The 21169-nt window shown below is 46.1% G+C and overlaps 1 protein-coding gene across 1 annotated transcript in view; it reads right to left on the bottom strand.

The window, feature by feature from the left end:
* The window catches only part of NOL10 (nucleolar protein 10), a 1044486-nt gene that overhangs the window by 263067 nt on the left and 760250 nt on the right, over positions 1-21169 (bottom strand). The window contains exon 17 of the mRNA XM_078647803.1: positions 20387-20470. Within this exon, the coding sequence (XP_078503929.1) occupies positions 20387-20470 (84 nt within the window). The remainder of the gene's footprint in view (positions 1-20386; positions 20471-21169) is intronic.

Genomic DNA, 21169 nt, shown 5'->3' with positions numbered 1-21169 from the left:
CCCTTATGTCATTATGCTCCATCGTCTAGCCCATTCTTCGTTCACCCAGGTTTATAAATGAGCTGTTATGTGTGCACTATTTGATTCAATGCCTATAAGATTCCCCATTTGACTCATGTTTTGATCTGTTACCTTCCTTTCCCTCAAATTGTAAAGTGCTCTGATATCCTTCAGGATCAAGTTCGCGCTATATAAAACTTTAGAGATAAATAAATAAATACCTTATTTTTCTTTTCCTGATAAAATATCCAAGAGGAAGAGCAAAAGAAATGAAGGAAACTAAAGAGTGGAAGAAAAGGAAGGAAACAGAAGGGGAAGAGAATAAAAAAAGGGGGGGGGGAGAGAGGAGAAGATGAATAAAAAGGAACTAAACTTATGCACCCCGAGTAGAGAACATCTTGGATCCTTTAGGGCTGGACTTTTACTATTCCCAGCTACCGGTGCCAAGCTGCTCTGAGAAGTCATATTTTAAGGACCAGCTCTCATTTTCCACCACCAAATCTACATTTGTTGTTTATATGAATTTACACAGGGCAGAAAACAACACTCTAACAAATGTCTGGTGTCTGATTTGGTGACAATGGTGGCTAAGGCAAAGAAGGAGGCGGCAAATAATCCTGAGGCAGTAAATGATCCCTTGGCGAAAGGGATCAGCTGCTCCAGAATAGCCCCAGTGGGAGCCAAAAGGGCTGAGGACAGGGCAGAGCCTGTTCCAAGCCTAATAGTACACCGCCAAGTGGCCGGAGAAGTAGCTACCCCAATGTACGGATGGATCCGGAAGTTCATGAACTTCCACTTGTGGCAGAATCTCCTATCAACTATGGTACATGCGGGGGATTTATTAGGCTTGAAGCAACCACAAAAGGTAAAAGCTGGCAATCAGATCAGACAGGAGGCCAGTTATCTGACAGGAGAGGAAAATGATGCAGAGAAACCATTGGGGGTCAAGCAGTATCTCATGACAACATAATTCCACCTGCAACCCCTTTAACACTACCATAAAGCACTGGTATATTACATAATTTACCACGATCAAGGGACAGTACTCTGGTGCCATAAGGGATCTCGGTATTGTGAACAGTAGAATAGAGGGGAGCGGTAGAAATCAATTAGAATATGCTTAATACATGATTGATACGGAAGGTGTTACTGACACAGACCTGGTCCAAATCCTGTACTCTACTGCTTTAACCTGTTTGTAGAGATGAATAACCAAATACAGGACCATCTGGCCTCACCACCACAAATACATGGAGCATCTTTTCTCCTCTGCACCCCTCCAAACCCATCAGCTTGGATTCATGACATTTTGCTCCATTGGATAGTTCACAAACATCCTATAAGCCCAACTATTTTTTAAAACAAATGTTCAAAAGTTTCTTAAAACAAAATCAAAAGGTGCAAACAGAACTCAAGTAGAAAAATTACTAACATTTGAAGCCTTAAATAAAAAAGTGGATGCCATTGATTAGAGCCTTGCCAGTTTCACTGAAACAAAAAGACAGATGTACGCATTTCGCAACTTGAGGAGCAAGCCAAGAGCAATATCAGTTGGTACGATCAGTAGTTAAAGGCACTGTCCACAAAGTGTCAAATACTTGAAATAGGTCTAGGTATTCAAACATGAATACGATGGGGATCCCCAAAGCATTGATATTGGCCAATCCTAAAGTGTCTTTGGTTCTCCCATTTATTGATAGATACCATGGGCAAAGATCTGAAAGATAATATATCTACTCCGTACCTTTCAATTGCTAGTGCTCATTGTATTCCTGCAGCTGCACCTAACTCCAGCACCAAGCCCAGTACCATTATTGTGTACTTCCAGGACAACAGGCTGAAAGAGCTAATATTTTTGATAGCCAAACAAAAGAGGTGCAGTTTTTCCAAGCTAGGGTTTTCCATCTACATATTCCTGTATTTATCATAACAGACAGCCAAGAGACAAAAAAACGTTTGTGCTAAGATTCCTGAATTCAAGGCTCAGTTAATTTCAGTGTCGATCAAGGGTCCAAATTTGAGAATTAACTGGCAGGGTGCATTTCAGGATTTCTCCAATTCAACAGATACTCAACAATTTATTTCTCTATAGCAGGCTGCAGCTAAGGGAACAAAACCACAATCAAATTTTTGTTTGGCCTGAAAAACCGGGCTGAATGGATACAAAACAAACGGCTACTGGTGGGGGTACTCTATTTTTTGGACGTGCACTTTTGCATCTAATAGAAAGGGGTGGTGAGGTTCTTTAAACTAACCACATAGGCTCTAGGGGACCACAGGTGAAGGGGGTAGTAAGCTAAATGAAGAGGGTAGCGAAGGTAGCGCTGATAGAGCACAAGAGGTATGCTTGGAGTGATAGTGCCCGAGGGGTATGCAATTATGAGTCTAAGTCAAGTGGGAATTTTGATGCATGGTGTCAATCCTGAATTCCAGATTATGCATAATATGGCTATCCCTGAGGGAGGTGTAAACAGTTACTTTGAAAATCGGGGCTATTAAATTCAATAAGTTCAATATATGGGTCCATTTAAGAGGATCCTAGCTTGTTTACTGAACTACAGTCTAATTTTGGACAACCCCGGCAAACATAGTGTTAAGTGACTTCAATTGTACAGAATCTCTTAATTTAGACATCACCAATGCTAGCCCCGCTCTCACATGATAAAAACAAGGCATGCCATATAATTACCAGGATCATCTGGACTTAATGGAACTTTGGAGATGGCATAGGAAGAGGTTGAAAACTTGTTTTTTTCCCCAACTATAAACCTGAATAGAGCTTGAAACATGACAGCGTGGGTTCTCATACCTATCTTGTTTCATTTCTGAGTTTCTGCTCAGCGCGGGGACACACCATTGGTGTAACCAGGCGCTCTACAAATGCTGCTGCTGATGATAATCCCTCTAAAAGGGTTTTTTCTTTTTTACTCCCCAGTTCACCAACACTACTCCAGGACTGACTATTTTCTAATAAGTAAAGGGCTATCACATGTTTTTAAAGTATTTTTCACCCAATTTGGGTATAGGCCCACAACCCCTTTCATTAGATTTCCAATTCCCAATCTGAAAACCTATAAATTGGATATAGACCTTTTCTAAGTAATTTGAGTTTCTCGAAGATTTACCCAGGAATTTATTATACACACACGTTGGTTAAAACAAGCAGATGAGGACCACCTTAAAGCTAAATTGGTTACGTTTGGAAAGACACACATTCAATCAGTTTTAAGTTCAGATAAACTGCAATCAGCATGCCAGGGCACATCAAAGTAGCCCCTAATTAAAATGTTACCCAACATACCTCACTCCCAGCAGATAACAAAATTTAAATATCTTCAGTTTGAGCATGGGGATAATACAGGCGCCTTATTAACCGCCAAAAATGAGAACAAACAGGTAGCACCCAGAGTTTTGAATATTAACACTTCTAGAGGACAAACTATGGTGGACCCACTTGGTATAGTTCAAGAATTCAGGGGAATTTTATAAATATCTATAAACTTCTGAGTATATGACCTGTGAGATTTGCCAGGAAAATTTCAAGATGGTTTAAAACTCTGGGAACTCACGAGGCCTCTCTCTACAGGACCAGACTGAGTTAATTAGTTACATTTCTATGTGAGAACCTGCAGAAACTATCAAGTCGGTACCTCAGGGTAAGGCTCCAGGTTTAGATGCAATATTATCAGAGCTATATCAAAAATTACCAACAGGGATAGCACCACTATTCCTACAGATGGTTACAGATGTCTGGGAGGGAGGAACCCTGCCAAATTCCTGGAACTATGCACTTATCATTTCTTTGAGTAAGAAAAATGTAAACCACCAGGGGCCATATTACAGAAAGTGCCACGGGGCGTGCCGGGCATTTACGACCGTTTTGCATGCCCATGGGGCTCTCTGGTATTACAGAAGGGGCCACAGAAGCTGGTGTGGCCCCTTCTGTAATACGGATAGCGCTGGCACACTTAAAGAGCCAGTGCTATCTTCAAGGGGCATTCCTTCATTTGCATGAGGGCATGGGAATCCCTTTGCCTCTGCGCTATATTACAGATGCGGGGGCAGATGCAAAGAAGCTCTCAGGAGGCGCACTGACACTTTGCCACCTAAAAGTGGAGCTGTGTCAGTGCCCCCCCTGACAGCAGCCTTCTGGAGAGGGGAAAGGGTGTCCCATGGACCCTCCAGACATCCCTTTGCAGATGGGTGCCGTCACTGAGAAACACAGAGCGGCCGCTTCAAAGCCGCTCCGTATTTCACTTGAATTCACTGCCCCCGGGGCAGCACGGGTTTGTTAATTCTATATAATAGGGCACACTTTCTCTGTTTGCGCCTGGTGCACCTGTTTTCAGGTGTGCCAGGCGCAAACCGGGAAAGATCACCCTAATACATAATACGGCCCCAGAAGCTATAGGATCCTTTTGTCCTATATTATTGCTGTGCAGAGTATAAAATATTTACCAGGAGTATTGAAACCAGCCTTTAAAAAAATGACCTGCCTTATCTCCCCTTGCAATACAATTTTATACCCGAGAGAGATACTACTGCACATACTACTCTAGCAGCTACTCAGATAGACTGACCTGAATCAAAAGATCACCATTTGGCATTAATAGTTCAACAGAAAGAATGGTGGATTTGCTATTTTGATTCGCACATCAACCTTAGTTCTCAATAGTAATATATCAATACAATGTCATACACACCAAACAATACGGAGTGCTGCTTGGTGTTAGATGCACATCCACCTCGGGCATCAAAACACGACCCCCTTCCCAAACGTCCGTTCAGAAATGAAGTCCCCACAATAAGAAAAGAAACACCAGTGCACTTCCAAAACAGTCTCTTTGATCCCTTTGCTATTTTAGCGTTTCATCAATGATCCAAGTCTTTGGTCAGGCAGTCAATTTCACAGACACCAGATGTTGTAGAAATTTCAAGCCTTTATTTGTTTCACTTTATGGTCCACGCGTTTTGCCCCCTTCGGGCTTTCTCAAGGCTTTGTGTTGTGTGCAAGTAATCCTCAATTCCAATATATATATACACTTTTTGAGATAATACTCATAATATTTTATCCAATCGATCTAAAACATAAACTTAGTCTGAGACTTCATAGATGTTGTTGCAGGATCCTAATGTTTTCTTAAATCGTGGTATCAATTTTCCCATAGACTGTCTTAATGTGGAGCCATGTTACGTTCCACAATCTCAGCACGAGTCGTAGTCTACCATGTACGCCGTCCCTGCAACCCGGCGGCATCTGATGCAACCAGATGCCGCCGGGTTGCAGGGACGGCGTACACGGTAGACTACGACTCGTGCTGAGATTGTGGAACGTAACATGGCTCCACATTAAGACAGTCTATGGGAAAATTGATACCACGATTTAAGAAAACATTAGGATCCTGCAACAACATCTATGAAGTCTCAGACTAAGTTTATGTTTTAGATCGATTGGATAAAATATTATGAGTATTATCTCAAAAAGTGTATATATATATTGGAATTGAGGATTACTTGCACACAACACAAAGCCTTGAGAAAGCCCGAAGGGGGCGAAACGCGCGTCGGCTGTGAACCATAAAGTGAAACAAATAAAGGCTTGAAATTTCTACAACATCTGGTGTCTGTGAAATTGACTGCCTGACCAAAGACTTGGATCATTGATGAAACGCTAAAATAGCAAAGGGATCAAAGAGACTGTTTTGGAAGTTCACTGGTGTTTTTCTTATTTGGCATTAATAGATCTAGATGCTGAAAAAGCCTTCAACCATGTGGAATAACCATTTCTTGTGGGTTATGAAACAGCTTGATTTTCTACCACTCCTAGAGACGGTGATTCAAGAAATACACCCCAGCTATGTGTCCCTTAGTATCAATTAATGGGCTGGACTAACAGATTTTTTTGATTTATAGAGGGAAGCGACAGGGGTTACCCACTCTCACCATGTCACTACACAATGTATATGGAAACATTTATCAATATCTTGATGGAGAATCTGGCCACCAATTACACTTCCCAGATCGATTATTAAAATGATGGCAAATGGAGATGATGCATTGATGATTAATTCCAGTCCACAGCAAACATTAGCCATGGTCCAAACAAATGCAACCGCATGTGGTCCCTTGTGAGGATACAAGCTTTAACTGCATACAACAGAGAGTATCTGTATAGCAATCACAGAACACCACACCACATTTGTCGTTCCCAAATTGAGATATTTATGAATCCAACTCACTAACTCATGTGATAAGCTCAGAGAAGTCAATTATACACAAATTCTTAAAAAGATTCCTAAAAATTAGGAGAGCAAATATTATGAAAATGATACTCTTCCCCAAAATATTATTTCTATTTAGAGCAGTGATTGTTACGAAGCACATATTTAAATTGAAGGAGAATAAATGTTGGGTATGTAATGTCTCCAAGATGGCAAGATCTCCAATGGACTTAAAGACTGTTTTAAGCATAGAAGGTTTGTGTTTTGCACTCTCACTCACATCTCTTTGCCCTCCTCTCCCATCTCATAACCTCTCACACTCACTCTGTGGGGGATGTCAGGTTTGCAGGACTAATAATAGAAAAACAGAGTAAGAGTTATTTATGCAAATGTTTTAATAAACAAATTCCTGGATACAGTTGGGGGTTATTCACCTACTCCATACTAAGTATTAAGGCATTGTAGGGGTGGTCAACCCTGCAAACAGCATTGTACCTTGTAAAACCATACCAATTGTGAATTTACACTAGATTCATTTGTAGCCCTTTATTCTAAGGCACCTGAAACTTCATGCTTTAAGCATGCTTGTCGCTGCTTTTCTGCACTCTTTTCCTGACTGCTTTGAGGTGGACATTCATACATGACAAGTATCCCCATGGCAAATGTCTCATTTTAAGTCCTTTAAGGCAAGTTGGGGAAAAAGCCAAAATTACCTGAAGGTATCATACATAACAATGGGACATCTTGCAGCAATTACTTTTGTTTGTACGTGAAAAGTCTTGTGTCATGTTTTCACCACTATCCCATGAACGTGGTGACAACACGCTTCACAGGTACCTGTCACTATATTTGGGGTTTTTAGCAGGTGACCTGCTATGAATACTGACTCGTTAATAAAAGGGAAATTATGTATCAAAGGGTTTTACCCATTCTCTGTCTGTGGCTAAATGTAATAATGCATACTGCCCAAGATTCTTATGTGTTAGCCATTTCATCAATCTGTGAACGAATGAAACTCTGCCAAAAGATCAAATGTGATTTTATATTCCCAGATTCTCTACAGTGTATAAAATAATTAGATCAGACCTAAACATACTTCTAAACTCTGCACCTTTAATCTAACCACATAAAACTGGAGGAAGCAAAAGGAAGAAGGAACAATAAATGAATGACACCACTAAAAAACCAAACCCTAGAAGAATAATCTTCAACCAGTCCTTCTTTCTGCTCCCTTCTATAATAAAATTACATAGTGTTGGCCTCTTCAAAAAGAAATAAAAATGATTCTCTCTCACTTTCCTTTCTTTGAATAGCATTTTAGTTTGTGGTTGTGCAGGTGTTTATCAGTGATTATATGTTTGCACTAATGAGGGTTGTTATCCTTTTGGATGGGTTTTATCAGGTATTGTAGGGTTAAACCTAACATCGAATAGCCTAGCTATACCTATATCTGATGAAGGAACCTTTTGAGCCAATTCATAAGACTTCACTGCAGCACTTATCGTGGAAGGCGGCTTTCCTTGTGGCCATTACATCGGCCCGAAGGGTGAGTGAGATTCAGGCATTGCGTTGCCAAGAACCTTATACTGTTTTTCATGCTGCTAAGGTTGTGATGCGTATTCACCCTAAGTTCCTTCCTAAGGTGATCTCTGATTTTCATGTTAATCAGACTATAACTTTACCTACGTTTTTCCAGAATCCTTCCACTCCAGCGGAAAGGTCTCTTCATTCCCTGGATGTGAGAAGGGTTTTGAAATTCTATCTGGATAAGACCAAGGATATTTGTAGGTCGGACCAACTGTTTGTCAACTATGGGTCGGTCAGGACTGGTCTTGTTACCTCTAAACAGTCCATCTCTAGGTGGATTGCGTCCTGTATCCAGTTATGTTGCCCGAAGGCCAATAAGAGCTTAGGGGGTAAGCCTAAGGCTAATTCCACCTGGGGCAAAGCGGCTACAACAGCTTTGCTATGTAATGTTCCCATTGCAGAGATCTGCAGGGCTACCACTATGAAGTCGGTCCATACCTTTGCTAAGCATTACTGTCTGGACTCTGATGCCAGAGCAGATGCTCAGGTTGGGCAGGCTTCGTTAAGAAATTTGTTTGCACAGTAGTGGTGTTATCTTTTTCTCCATCGCCGGTTTGTTGTTGGGATGGGCTTGCCATTCTATTCACTGGATTAGGACTATACACAGAGATCCCCTACTACAGAAGGAGTAGTTTCTTACCTGTAACTCCAGTTCTGTAGTAGGGGTATCTCTGTTATAGTCATAAGCGCCCGCCCAACTCCCCAGTGGGGAAAATGGTACTGTAATGTATGCTACAGGTCTTGTTTTATACACCTTCAAAAAAGAACTGAAAGTAAAAGGAGTTTGCTGTGCATCATGGGATACCGAGGGTCTCTGGAGAGTTCCTTAAAGGCACGGTATCTTTTTCCAGACATATAACGGCAGCCTATGGGGGCTTGTCTGTCCATCCCTTCCTCTCTATCATTCCAAGGATTTTGTGAAGGGGAAGTTTCTCTATGGGTGAAACTTAGCAGACTGTGTTAAATGTGATATTGGTGGGGGCGTGGCCAAGCAGCATGGCCGACAGGACGTGAGCTCCACCAGCTCGGTCCCGAAGACCCGCAAATCCTGATAAGACATCCTGCCTGGGCTGTCAAAGTCCTTGAAAATGGTACCGGAAACCTTCCCAACTCGATTGAGACCCCTGGGCTGAAAGTGAGATTCGGGGTTCACCCGTGAGCGGAGATAGTGGCACTGTCGGCGTTTGCGGCGCCGCTCTGAACTACGCGACGCCGCGGTCTGGGCCCATGACGTGGAGCCGACCTGCGAGTGGCCCGCCCAGAAGAAGCGCGCGGAGGATTCTGCAACGAGCGACTCCTTGGCGGACCCCGGTGATCTGCACTACACCGCTGGGGTGCATCTGGAGGTTACGTTTGGCAGCCATGGACCCCGGTGTTATCCACTGGCCGGAGTGGGAGAATTACGGCGCCATTCTTCCTGAGCGGTGCCCCCGACCGAGCGATAATCCGGCCGAGGATCGGCTGACTGACCCCCGGGGGTCCTACGAGGCGCAGAGGAAACTGTGAGTGCTCTGGCCCTGACCCCTGTTGGGACCATACATCGAGCGCAGCGTCTCCTGGACTGTGGGGCAGCCGGCCTAATCTAATCCCTTGGCCGGGACACACAAGAGCTGCGGCTTTACTCTCCCCCCGCCCGCGCGGACACCTGAATTATACCCCCCCGCTGAGCGTTGCTGGTGCTCCTATTCCCGGGGGGACGGACGCGGGACGAGGTGCCTTGAAAGTGGCGGCAGCACTGGCGTCCGCCCCGCGCTCGTCCGCCATCTTTGACTGCATTGTCTGGCGATTCCTGAATGGTGATGTGGACGCCTGCGGAGGGGGAGATCTTTGATACAGCTTGAGCTGCAACTGAGGGCCCGTCCGGGGGGGGGGCTCCTGGAACCCTTGTGACCGGGCTACTGCCAACTGAAGGTGTGGGGATCTTCGTGGGGTGACTAGATTGGCAGGCCAGCCGCCCCCTCTTCGCTCCTTTGACGGGCGCCGGACTCTGATCACTGCTGGACTCTTCACGTTGTGGGGGGGTCGGGAGGCCACTACCACCGTACTGTCCTTGCTGTGGGGTTGCCTGGCTTGCCTTGAATGCTGCCCATAATCTGATTGTCGCAAGTCTTACCGCAACCTTATTACTACCTGCCCCTGGACTGAGCCTCCTCCCACTTGCTTTCTCAGGACTGTGAGACCTCGGGAGAGCCCTCTGGCGCACACTGGATAGGTGCAGCATCTACCTTGTAAGATGGCGGCTCGCAAAGATCGGTCCTCAAAGGGCTCCCAACCTAACACTATTGTGCAATATACTACCCCTCGCCTGCCATCGCAGAGGATCACGCGTCAGACGGGGCCCGAGGACGAGAGTGGGGGCCCCGCGGAACCATCGAGGGCCGAAATCTTGAAAGCTATTCAGGGTTCCCACTCTGCCCTGGAGCGCCAGATTGAGACTGTTTCTATAGATGTGTACCTACTCCGAACCGATCTCCGCAAAGTGGCAGACAAAGTTTCGGATGCGGAGGGCAATATTACACAATTACAGGGTGAGGTGGCCTCTTTGCAGAAATCTGTTGCGCAACTTACGTCTACCACCCGCGCATTGGAGAGACGGGCCGAGGACGTGGAGGGGAGGGCCCGTCGAAGCAACATAAGGGTCCTTGGAGTGCCGGAACGATTGGAGGCGGGAAACCCTGAACGCTTCCTAGAAACTTGGATCCGCACGCATCTGTGCCCATCTGGTATGTCCAGTGTATTCATTGTGGAATGGGCGCATAGAGCCCTTGTGCCCCCTCCGCGCCCGGGCGAAGCTCCTAGAGCCCTCATCGCAAAGATCCTGAACTATAAGGACCGTGACTGTATTTTGAGGGCTGCAAGGGAGGCGGGGTCCCTCATGATTGAGAATAGCCGCGTGTCAGTTTACCCTGACTACACTCAACAAGTGCAGGCACAAAGAAAATCCTACTTGGGAGTTGAACAAAAACTCAGTGAAATGCAACTCCAGTATATGCTTTTATATCCAGCCAAACTCAAGGTGCTCTCCCAGGGCCGTGCGCACTTCTTTGAGACACCAGCGGAGGTGTGGGAGTGGCTCGAGATCAGAGGAGATGACCTGCCCACGGGTGAGCGAGGTGGCCCCCGTGAAACTTGGGGGACCAGACCGCAGAAGAAGCGCCGAGGTAGGGGAAGACGACGCTCTAGATCCCGTGGTACTCCTGCAACTCGACCTACAGTGGGAACGGATGGAGCTATTCATATGGAAGCATCACTGATGAGAGCGGGATCGAGATCGCCTGGAGCTTCTGCCCCTGGTGAGATTTTGGTCCCGGACACTTTGCAGGAAACACCGCTGGACACAGACTCTACAGCCCCGGTGGTCCCGGAGACGGCCCTCCCTGAGCCAAGGTTGGAATAAATTATTGCCTTGAGTTGAATGTTCCTGCATGTGCAGATGTCCCCCGTTTGGGGGACCTCATATTGACACCTTGGTAGGCTGCCACGGCTCCTCATTGCTACTGTGGGTTTTGGATAATGGACCATGGCAGAGGACTTGCGACCTTATGGCCTGGGGTGAAGGTGGGGGGGGGGTGGGGGGGGATGGGGCCAACATTCGTCTTGAGTAACGCCTTGCCCGAACTGCTAACAGAGGGGAGAAGACAGGCCCGGGTACGGTTTTAGGATCATTGGGTCTTTCGGAGAGCTGGGAGGGAGGGTGGGTGGGGTTGATTTGTTGTGTGTGTGTGTGTGTGTTGAGTGAGTTGTATGGGGTGGCTGTGTACGTCCTGGCACTGGCAGGGGAAGGGCGGGGTGGCGTTTTTCTTTGTTGCTATCCTCTTGCTCGTGGGTGGGGAAGCTGGTTTTGCAAAAGTTTCATGTTTTGGGGATTTTGGGGGGTGGGTTGGGGTTCATGAAGAGGGTATTGCTGGCATCATGTGCATATGGAATCCGATTTGTGGGTGGCTCACTGACAGGGCTACTCCTTCAGGTCTAACTACAGTGGGGGCCGGGTGGTGGCAGGTCATATTGTACTTATACTGTGGCCCGAAGGGGCGTAATCGATGGCCATGGGTTTTAAATTTTTAACGTGGAATGTGCGTGGTTTGGGTACTTGCACCAAGAGACAGAGAGTCCTCACCTTCCTTAAACGACATGGGGTCTCAGTAGCTTGTCTACAAGAGACCCATCTAGACGACGACGGCGCGCTGCGGCTGTCCAGGAAATGGAGGGGCCAGATTTTCTATTCCTCCTTCTCTACATATGCTAGGGGGGTCCTCATCTGGGTGGCCCCGGGGATTCCTTGCGCTGTTCAGTACATTGATGCGGACGTAGACGGCAGGTATCTATTAGTGAGACTTAGATTAGATGACAAGGAACTCCTATGCCCCAAACACTGATGATCCGGCCTGTTTCTCTCAAATCCAAGATCTTGTGGCTTCAAGTTTGGATGCACCCCTCCTTTGGTTTGGGGATTTTAATTGCGTATTGCACCCTGAGTTGGACCGTCACCCACCCCGATCGGGCACTAAGCCCCGTATGACGGCGCGTTTACGGGAAGTGATGCACAATCTTGGGGCACGGGACGTGTGGCGAACTTGTCATCCTGCCCAGAAGCTCTACACGTGTTACACTCCGACACATGGTACCCATAGCAGATTGGACCGCATTCTTGCGGCTAACCTCACACCGTCTCTCACCTTGACGGTTACTCATCAGGCCCGATACTTATCGGACCACGCCCCAGTGACATGCATGGCGCAGTGGCCTGATCGAGCTGCATGTCCCCGTACATGGAGAATGCCCGCTGACCTCCTCCAGGATCAGGTGGGCAGGGACCATGTGGCGGCATCGCTGTCGGACTACTTGGAGCTCAACTGGGGGGGCGATGAGCTACCTTACTCTACTAAATGGGACGCTTTGAAGGCAGTGGTGCGTGGAGCGTGTATGGGCCTCACTTATGGGGTCCGGAAACAATTGTTGTCTGAGTTGCAGGATGCAGAAGTTGTACTTCAACGCGCCCAGTCCCGATCCGAGCCGGACGCATTAGATCAACAAACGGAGAAGGATGCCCTGATCTCGATACACGACATCCTCACCAGACTTGACAAATTCACGTTGGGCCAATACAGGCAACGTCTCCACCGCGAGGGTGATAAGTCTGGCCGCTTATTGGCCTGGATACTTCGTCGTGAGTTCGCACCTGAAAGGATAGTTGCCTTACGCGGCTCGAATGGAGTTATGGTCCACTCTGAGTCCGATATCCTAGAGGTCCTCCGGTGCCATCTGCAGGCTGTATATGAGGCTGACCCATTGGTTACGGAGGATGCCTATCGCTCGTACCTTGAGGACCTGGACCTCCAAACCCTGCCGAAGGCGGCGGCGAAAGAACTCGATACGAAGCTGACACTGGGTGAGATTAGTGCGGCGATAGCCACCCTCCCTCGTGCTAAGACCCCTGGTGGGGACGGATATCCGGCCGAGTTCTATCATTCCTTCGGGCACGTCCTGGCTCCCCTCCTGTTGCAAGTTTTCAATGTGGCTCTGCATACTGGCGCCCTTCTGCCCACCATGAATCAGGGAGAGGTGTGCATGATTTTGAAGCCAGGCGGTGATAGTACTGATCCCGCGGCGTACCGCCCTATCACCTTGATTAATACGGATGCAAAAATCCTTACTAAGTTGCTGGCCACCCACCTTACCCCACTCATGACTCGACTGATACACTCCGACCAGTGCGGATTTATCCCAGGTCGTAACACGGCGAGGAATTTGCGCCGTTTGAATCATGTCCTGCATGAGGTACACGGAAGAGAGGGTCTTCATGTGTTAGTGTCAATTGATTTGGCTAAAGCCTTTGATATGGTACATTGGGGGTATTTAATGCAGGTGCTCCAGAAAACGGGGTTTGGCCCTGGATTTCGCAATTGGATCCGGGTGCTCTATGGAACGCCCCGGGCCAGGGTGCGGTTGGGATCGGCCCGCTCGGAAGAGTGGCCACTGGAGAGAGGCACCCGACAGGGTTGTCCTCTCTCCCCTCTCCTGTTCGCTCTCGCAATTGAGCCCCTTGCCGTTTCCGCCCGCACTGAACTACAGCCATGGGGGATAAAAGTGGGTGACACTACCAATGTGGTCTCCCTCTACGCAGATGATGCGCTTTTCTATCTGACCTCCCCCTCTGAGGCCCTCCCCGTCTTGATGCAGATCCTGGACCGCTTTGGTGCGGCCTCTGGGTTGCGTATTAATCTTAACAAATCTCTGGTTTTCCCGCTGACGGGCTGTGTCCCGGACCCGGGCATGGATATGCCCTATTTGGGCCTTCGTTGTGAGCGTGAGGCGTTCTGATATCTTGGCATTCAAGTGGCCACATCTGATGAGGCCCTACTGACTCACAATGTCGACAGGGTACTCAAAGCCCTCCACAAATCTGTTACCTTTTGGAACACGCTTCCTCTTTCCCTCATGGGGAGGTTGGCGATCGCCAACATGGTGATGCTACCTAGGATCCTATATGTCTTACAGAACGTCCTATGTCCGTTACCTACCCGAGTGTTTCGCACGTTGGACTCGCTCCTCACCTCCCTACTTTGGGCGGGTGGGCGCAGCAGGGTAGCTTTACGCAAAGTAACGTGGTGTTGGGAAGAAGGAGGCCTCGAGGCCCCGAGATTCTCCCAGCCGCAAGGCGGTTCGCTGAGGAGGACAATTGGGAACTGGCACGGCAAATGAAAAGGCCCTACGGGAGGCCTTGATGCAGGGTCGCGGCGCTGATAACACTCTACCATATGTGGTGCGTCACACGGGCGGAATTTGGCAGAGATTTGTCGAAAGGGTGTTGAGACGGGCACCGTTTCATAGGGAGCTCCCAGTATGGATCTTGGCCCCGATGCTCCGGTTGGAAGAGTATATGTCCTACAGGGAGTGGCGCTCTGGCGACTCTAGCGGACCTCTACCTCTACCCGGACGACTCCTTCGTGTCCTTTGAACGTGCCATGGAGTCCTTTGAGCTAAGCAGGGGGCAATACCTCCACTACAGAAGCCTCCAGGACGTGGCCAGGACAACGTGGCCCCAATATCCAGAGGCACCTCCACTCACCTATACTCTCGACGTCATTCTATCCTGTGGGAGAGGCAAACGGTTGATCTCCCTTCTTTACTCGGCCATGCGCCGAGACTCGACCCCCCCGATGGCACCGGCTTGGGCGGCTTGGGAGGCGGACCTAGGGGTGGAACTGGAACCTGACCAACGGAAACGGATCGGGCGCTTGACCCGTAAGGTCTCCCGCAATGCACGTTTTAAACTTATACATTTTAACTTTGTCCATCGAACCTATATGACCCCTGTCTCCCTGCATCGCATATCGGCGGATAGACGACACAATTGCCCTAGGTGTGGGGTACAGAGGGCGGGTTTCCTGCACTTGGCGTGGGAATGCCCTCTGGTTCAGGACTTTTGGCGGAAAGTGGTGGCCCACATTGCCCGGGCCACACAAATTAGGCTTCTTTTAGACCCCCTCCACTGTCTCCTGGCGCTGGTGCCCAAGGCCAGAAAGAAGAACCTGTCTTATAAATTTTTGCAACTCTTGCTAGTTCTGGCGAGGAGGCGCGTGGCTATCACTTGGATGGGTCAGAGGGCGCCTGAGATTTCTCTTTGGCTAAGGGATGCAAGAGAATGGGCCTTGGCTGAGGAGACCCACATGCAACGCACTCGCAGAGTTGAGAAGCTGCAGGATGATCTGATTGCTTGGAGGACGTTGTGCATGGAGGGGCTGGCGGAGGATGATTCGGATGCCACCAGCGCTGAGTTATTTACTCCCGTTGACTCGGAGTCTGACTGTGCTGGAGAAGGGGCTGAGGTGGGGTGTTTGGATCCGGTGTAGGGACCCTACGTAGCCACGCCGTTATTCCTTGATATGTATGCTTATACGTAGCTGTGATGCCCATAGGTCCGTATTACATTGTAATGACTGTGCCTTAGCTGGGCCTCACATAAATGACCTGCTTTGTGCGATTCTGCACTAATGATGCCATTTTTGGGGTATTTGGTTATTGTTCAATGTTACATAGAATAAGACTACGAAATAAGAAAATTAGCGAATGTAATGATGGTTTAGTATCCTTAGGGCACAAATGCAATTTTCCTTTCCTTTTTACATGCTTCGCTCCTACGCCGCCCAGCCTCCGGGATGTGGGCCGTATTTGGCTGTGTATTGTCCTTGAAACAGCATGTTATCACCTTTTACATATGAGCGGTCTCGATGACCAGGTATTTTGTGCCTCTCTTATACTTTCGCAATAAAAAACATATTTAAAAAAAAAAATGTGATATTGGTGGAATATCCTTGGCATTTCTAGTTGAAGTACTGGACAGTGTGGCCTTGCAGGTATAGGCTGCATTATTGTCTTTAATTTTCTCTTAAGTGTCTATGCAGGATTGCACGGAAGACAGCTTAAGAGATTAAGAGATTATTTTTGATTGTTTCGGGGTCCACGCACATGGGCGAGACTATTCACTAGGTTATGACTACAACAGAGATACCCCTACTACAGAACTCCATCTTCCTTGTTAAACTCTTGACAGGTAAGGACTGTTGAGGAGGAGCCTGGAATAGATAGAGGAAGGACCACGCTGCGGAGACCCCCAAATGGAGTTGAGGGGTATTAAGTTGACTTTATGGACTCTCTAAAAGGCTGTGGGCAACAGTTCCCTTATTCTATTCCAGGAGCAGTGGAGAGTAGATTTGCTGGGTTCCTGTGGATATCTGTTCGACTGATCCTGTTGTGCCAGCAAATACAGCTCTTGGGAGAAAGCCATGAAATGCACGATCCTAGATGAAGAGCTTCGTGGTTCTTGTGGCCTACGTGATGGTTGCCACACAGAGACAGCAAAAGAACTACCAAAAGTGGGCAGTAGCCTCGGTTTGCAGCTGAAGAACAATAAAAGAGGCAAGTGCCTGTTGCATCAAAGCCAGCAGCGCATGTGGTTAAGAGATAGCATCCTAGCAACCAAGTCAACAAACACAGAACTGCAGGCCTCAACTTATGCTTCCAAAACTGAGTCAGGTTTTTGTAAGGTATTTAATCTGCAAAGAGACTTAACATTATCATGACATGTTATTTGGGTCTCACCAACATTAATGCACAAGTATCAAGAGAATACTTTATTGTATTGTTCTTTAAATGTTTCGAGTCTGCCTAAAAGCTTGCTTAAGGTTTCCTCAAGGTTTTATACATGCTGTGATGAAGCCAGTAGGCGTGCATGTGCTCACAAAAGCAGTATTTTAAAACATTGAAGACGATGACATTGTTAACACACTTTCAGAACTGCAAAAACCATATGTATTACAATAGTCCTGTAAAGGGGCATTGTTGTTTTAATTATAGGATCAGGGCTTTTGGCACGCAAATTGCCACCTTTTAACCATGCAGATAACAGACTAGTTTTAAAGGGTTAGTTGCCCTCTGTGATATTTCTTTAAGTATTTGATTTGCACTCTGATTATTCTCCAAAATCCCTCTAGGTGAGGTTTGCAATGTTATGTGTATTTGTAAAGCACAATATCACCAGCAATACCACCTAAAATCCTCTAAATATTTGTTATTTTGTACAGGTATTTCGTTGTGTAGCCATTGAATTATTACTACTTCTTTTTAAAGAAAAAGGACTGGCTGGACCAGACTTATGGCCATATGTATCATCAACCTGATTTGGGATTCTCAAATAGCGATTTTTAAGAATCGCTATTTGAGAATCGCAAATAGGTATGTATGTACAAAATCGCACTTTTTTTGCGATTTCTTAAAATTCCTTAATTGGGATTAGCAAATTGCAAATCGCAATTAAGGAATACTTCCCCATTCATTTCTGTGGGCCAGGAGGCCCATGGGAATGAATGGGAAGTTATTCTCAATTTGCGATTCGCAATTTGCTAATCGCAAATTGAGAATAATTTCAAGGGTGCAGGGGTGTCCAAAGGACACCCTGTTGCACCCCTGAAATATGCATGGGTGCACATGTGGTGCACATACATGCCCTAGGGGCATGTATGTGCGTCACATGGCACTTTCAAAAATGCTAAAATTTGCATTTTTCAAGGAATTCGCCAACTTACCACCACCAACTAGAAGTTGGTGGTAATTTGCGATTCCTTAACGACATTTTGCTAATTTTTTTGCTTCATACATTGCATTTAAGGAATTGCAAAATATGCGATTCCTTAAATGCAATGGGAAAATAAGGAACCACAAATTTTGCGATTCCTTAAATGCAATTGCAAAATAAGAAATCACAAATTTTGCGATTCCTTGTTTTGCACCAGATTTTGCTTTATACATACCTTGCTTGATACATATGGCCCTTAGTGAGTATCACTGGATTTGTTCCTGTGATACGATTTTCTAGCCTACAACCCCTCTCCGAGTGAGCATTGGGCTGTTCTGACTCACTAACCACAGATTCAAGAGCTAAAATGGTGACACAGTCCCCCGGTTTAAAGGACCCCAATATAGAGGCCTCGGGATACCAGACACGAAAACCCCTCTTTGACAAGAATGGGACCCAGTAACCAGGGAGCCTCAGAAACCAACGTTTTATAGTCCTTTTTGTGAAGTGCATCTTTCTTAACTGAAAATATGTTCTCAGTATCCCATCCACTTTTGCCAGAATGTCTCAGTCTCCAACTCCATGCAGCTGGCTTGTCTTTCTTATCAAAAACAGAATTTCTCTGGAATTTTCCAACCACCATTATATCATGGAAAGAAAATTACATATGCTGGTAAAGACCCATTCAAATAAGGCTCTGTGGGCCAAAATATAATTTGTGCCAACCCTACTTCACATCCTTTAACCTAAGAGTAAGAAAGTCTATTTGAAATAGAACGTTTGAAAGAAAGGAGAGCGCAAATCTAGACACTGCGCAGCTAAATATTGAAAGTTGCAGAGATGCACGGTCCAAGTTTTGCCTTACAACGAAAAGCATTTAAAAGCTTACATTAAAATATCTATATTTCTTTCCAACGTAACAGACTAAGCAAAAGTGCTTGTTTTTACAACGCTTTATTTTTAATGGGTGCAGTTCTGTTTCATGCAATGTTGGAGGTGTTGCTTTTTTTCCTCAACTGACACTGTCCTATAAAATGTGCGTTATCCTTTAGAAGTTATTCAAGTTTCACAAGAGTGCAGTAACATAACTTGACAAGAACCATCTGGACATTCCCAAAAGTATGTTCCCCAATAATAGTGTGTTGGGGTCAGTAAGAGCCCACGTACATATTCACTGAGCGAATGCGGTGAGACTCAAAGACACTTGCTGAAGCTTACACCATGGAGGCAGGAGGCACGGCACCTCTGCGGTTTCTGTATGCTAGTTTTCTAATTTATATTCACAAATGCAGATTGATTTTAAAAACTCTTGCATGTTTGGGATAATGATGAGCATTTGATCTGGTCACTTTTTGCTGACAATTTTTTTGATGTCTCAAACTAAAGCTTTTCACTTTCAGATAAGCACTGATTTGCAAAAAAAACTGTATTATTCGTAAGGCTTACAGCACTGTCCACAGCATCATGCTGCGTAGCAACGGAAGTAGTCGTTGTGAATAGGGTGAAAACATGGGGCTTCATTTAACTTGCTGCTCCAGTCTTGACTTCTAGACTGGCAATGCAATGTCTTGCACAAAGAAGCTGAAGCACCACTATAATAAATCAAAAACATTTTACTTGCATCGAAAAGAGTCAGAGCCTCACCATAGTTTAGTTAACTCCAGCTACCTGCTGTAAGAAATATCACTCTAGACAAAGGCTGGGTCTGGAGAGCAGCCTGAGAAGGATACTTAAAAGAACCAATTCAAACCGGTTCTGTAGCTTGAGACAGTGGATCCACATCACTTGTCTTTAAAGTTGCATACAAAAGTGGAACCTACCCCTCCCCCTTGGTTCCATTTCCAAGTCCCTTATGATGAAGGTAAGGTGGTACTCTGCAGATTACTCAAAGGACTGATGAAGTGGTCTTCCTGACAGCCAGTCTCCCAGAGGCGAGGAATTCTGAGCTATCTGCGGAGGGAACGGTCCAGCTGCCTGAAGTACCTAGGAGTCTGTCCGCCTACTGAGAGAGAAAATGAGTCTGCCTGATATTGCAAGAGGAGGGACCGTCCAGGAGGCAGCGACCCACAGCGTGTCCCAGTGACTAAGGGATATCCAGAGAGGGTTGACTGCCCCATAACAAGCTAGAAGGAACCCATGTGTCGAGGGGTCCCCCTGGTCCTCACTCCGGTTCCTCCGGTTACTGGCGAGAGTCACAATTGTCTTGCTCAATGTAGCTGCCACACATGCTGTGATAATCACAGGCCTTTATGAGGGCAGCAACTGCCCATTTCATCGAAGTACTGCATCAGGAGGGGTACAACTGTATTGATCAATATTGACCATGTCAGGGGTTGCAGCTACTGTGACCATAATAGGCCTGGTCAGGGCTGCACCGGCCTCCAGTACGACAGAGACCACAAGTGTTGTGACCACCAGGCTGCGTTTTGCATGTAAATGTAAAGTAGCTTCGTGAATATCTTCTACAGGGAAAAAAAACAAAAAAGGGAAAACGTTGCTGTACCTTCTGTTTCTTTTTCTGCACTGGCCGTTCGTCCTCTTCTTCATACAGTTTCAAGGCCAGCTCTTTATTAACCTTTGGCAGTTTCTAAAAGTGAATGAATGGAAATGCATTGAGGAATCCATACAGTTATTTCGAAGAAAAAATACATTTTTAGCAAGTTTCAGGCAACTTTTTTCTTTTTTTTTTACAGTGGTCTATCTTAGCCTTATTCTCGGTGAAAAACACTAATTTAGAATATATATTGTAGACCTTAACTTAGAGCAATCGGTGCTATCACTCAATCGGCAAGGAATTATAATCACAATGCACAGATGGCACATAAGATTTCTAATAAATATACAAACAACTCGCAAGTAGGAAGAGTGAAGGGCGTGTTATCAGTCGACATCTGAGTGAGTGTGATCACTCTATTTCCCTAATGTATGCACTTCCGAAGGTGTACAGTTAAACGTTTTAAACATATGATTCCTGAATAATAGAATAGTTCCTACATTTTGTCATATATAATTACACTTTGAATTTGAGTGATCCCTGGTTGTTCTACAGTAGCACAATGTTTATTTATACTTGTTTTTTAAATCCGACTTTTACTATTTTATAATAGTAGTTCCTCAATAGTGAGCCGTGGAAGTATACAAGTCAGCCAATTAAAAGGAAGATAGAGTGGATTTGCTCTTGGTTATGGACCTCTCCTACAGGAAGCAAATGAGAATAGGAGTGACAATGAAGCCAATCAGTTGTAATTGATGGAAGGGATCTATGTCCACAACAGAAAGAAAAAAA

Source organism: Lissotriton helveticus, chromosome 6 (genome assembly GCF_964261635.1).
Source record: "Lissotriton helveticus chromosome 6, aLisHel1.1, whole genome shotgun sequence".
Classification (NCBI taxonomy): Eukaryota; Metazoa; Chordata; class Amphibia; order Caudata; family Salamandridae; genus Lissotriton; species Lissotriton helveticus.
The sequence above is the reverse complement of the archived record's forward strand: the minus strand, read 5'-3'. Positions and strand labels throughout refer to the sequence as shown.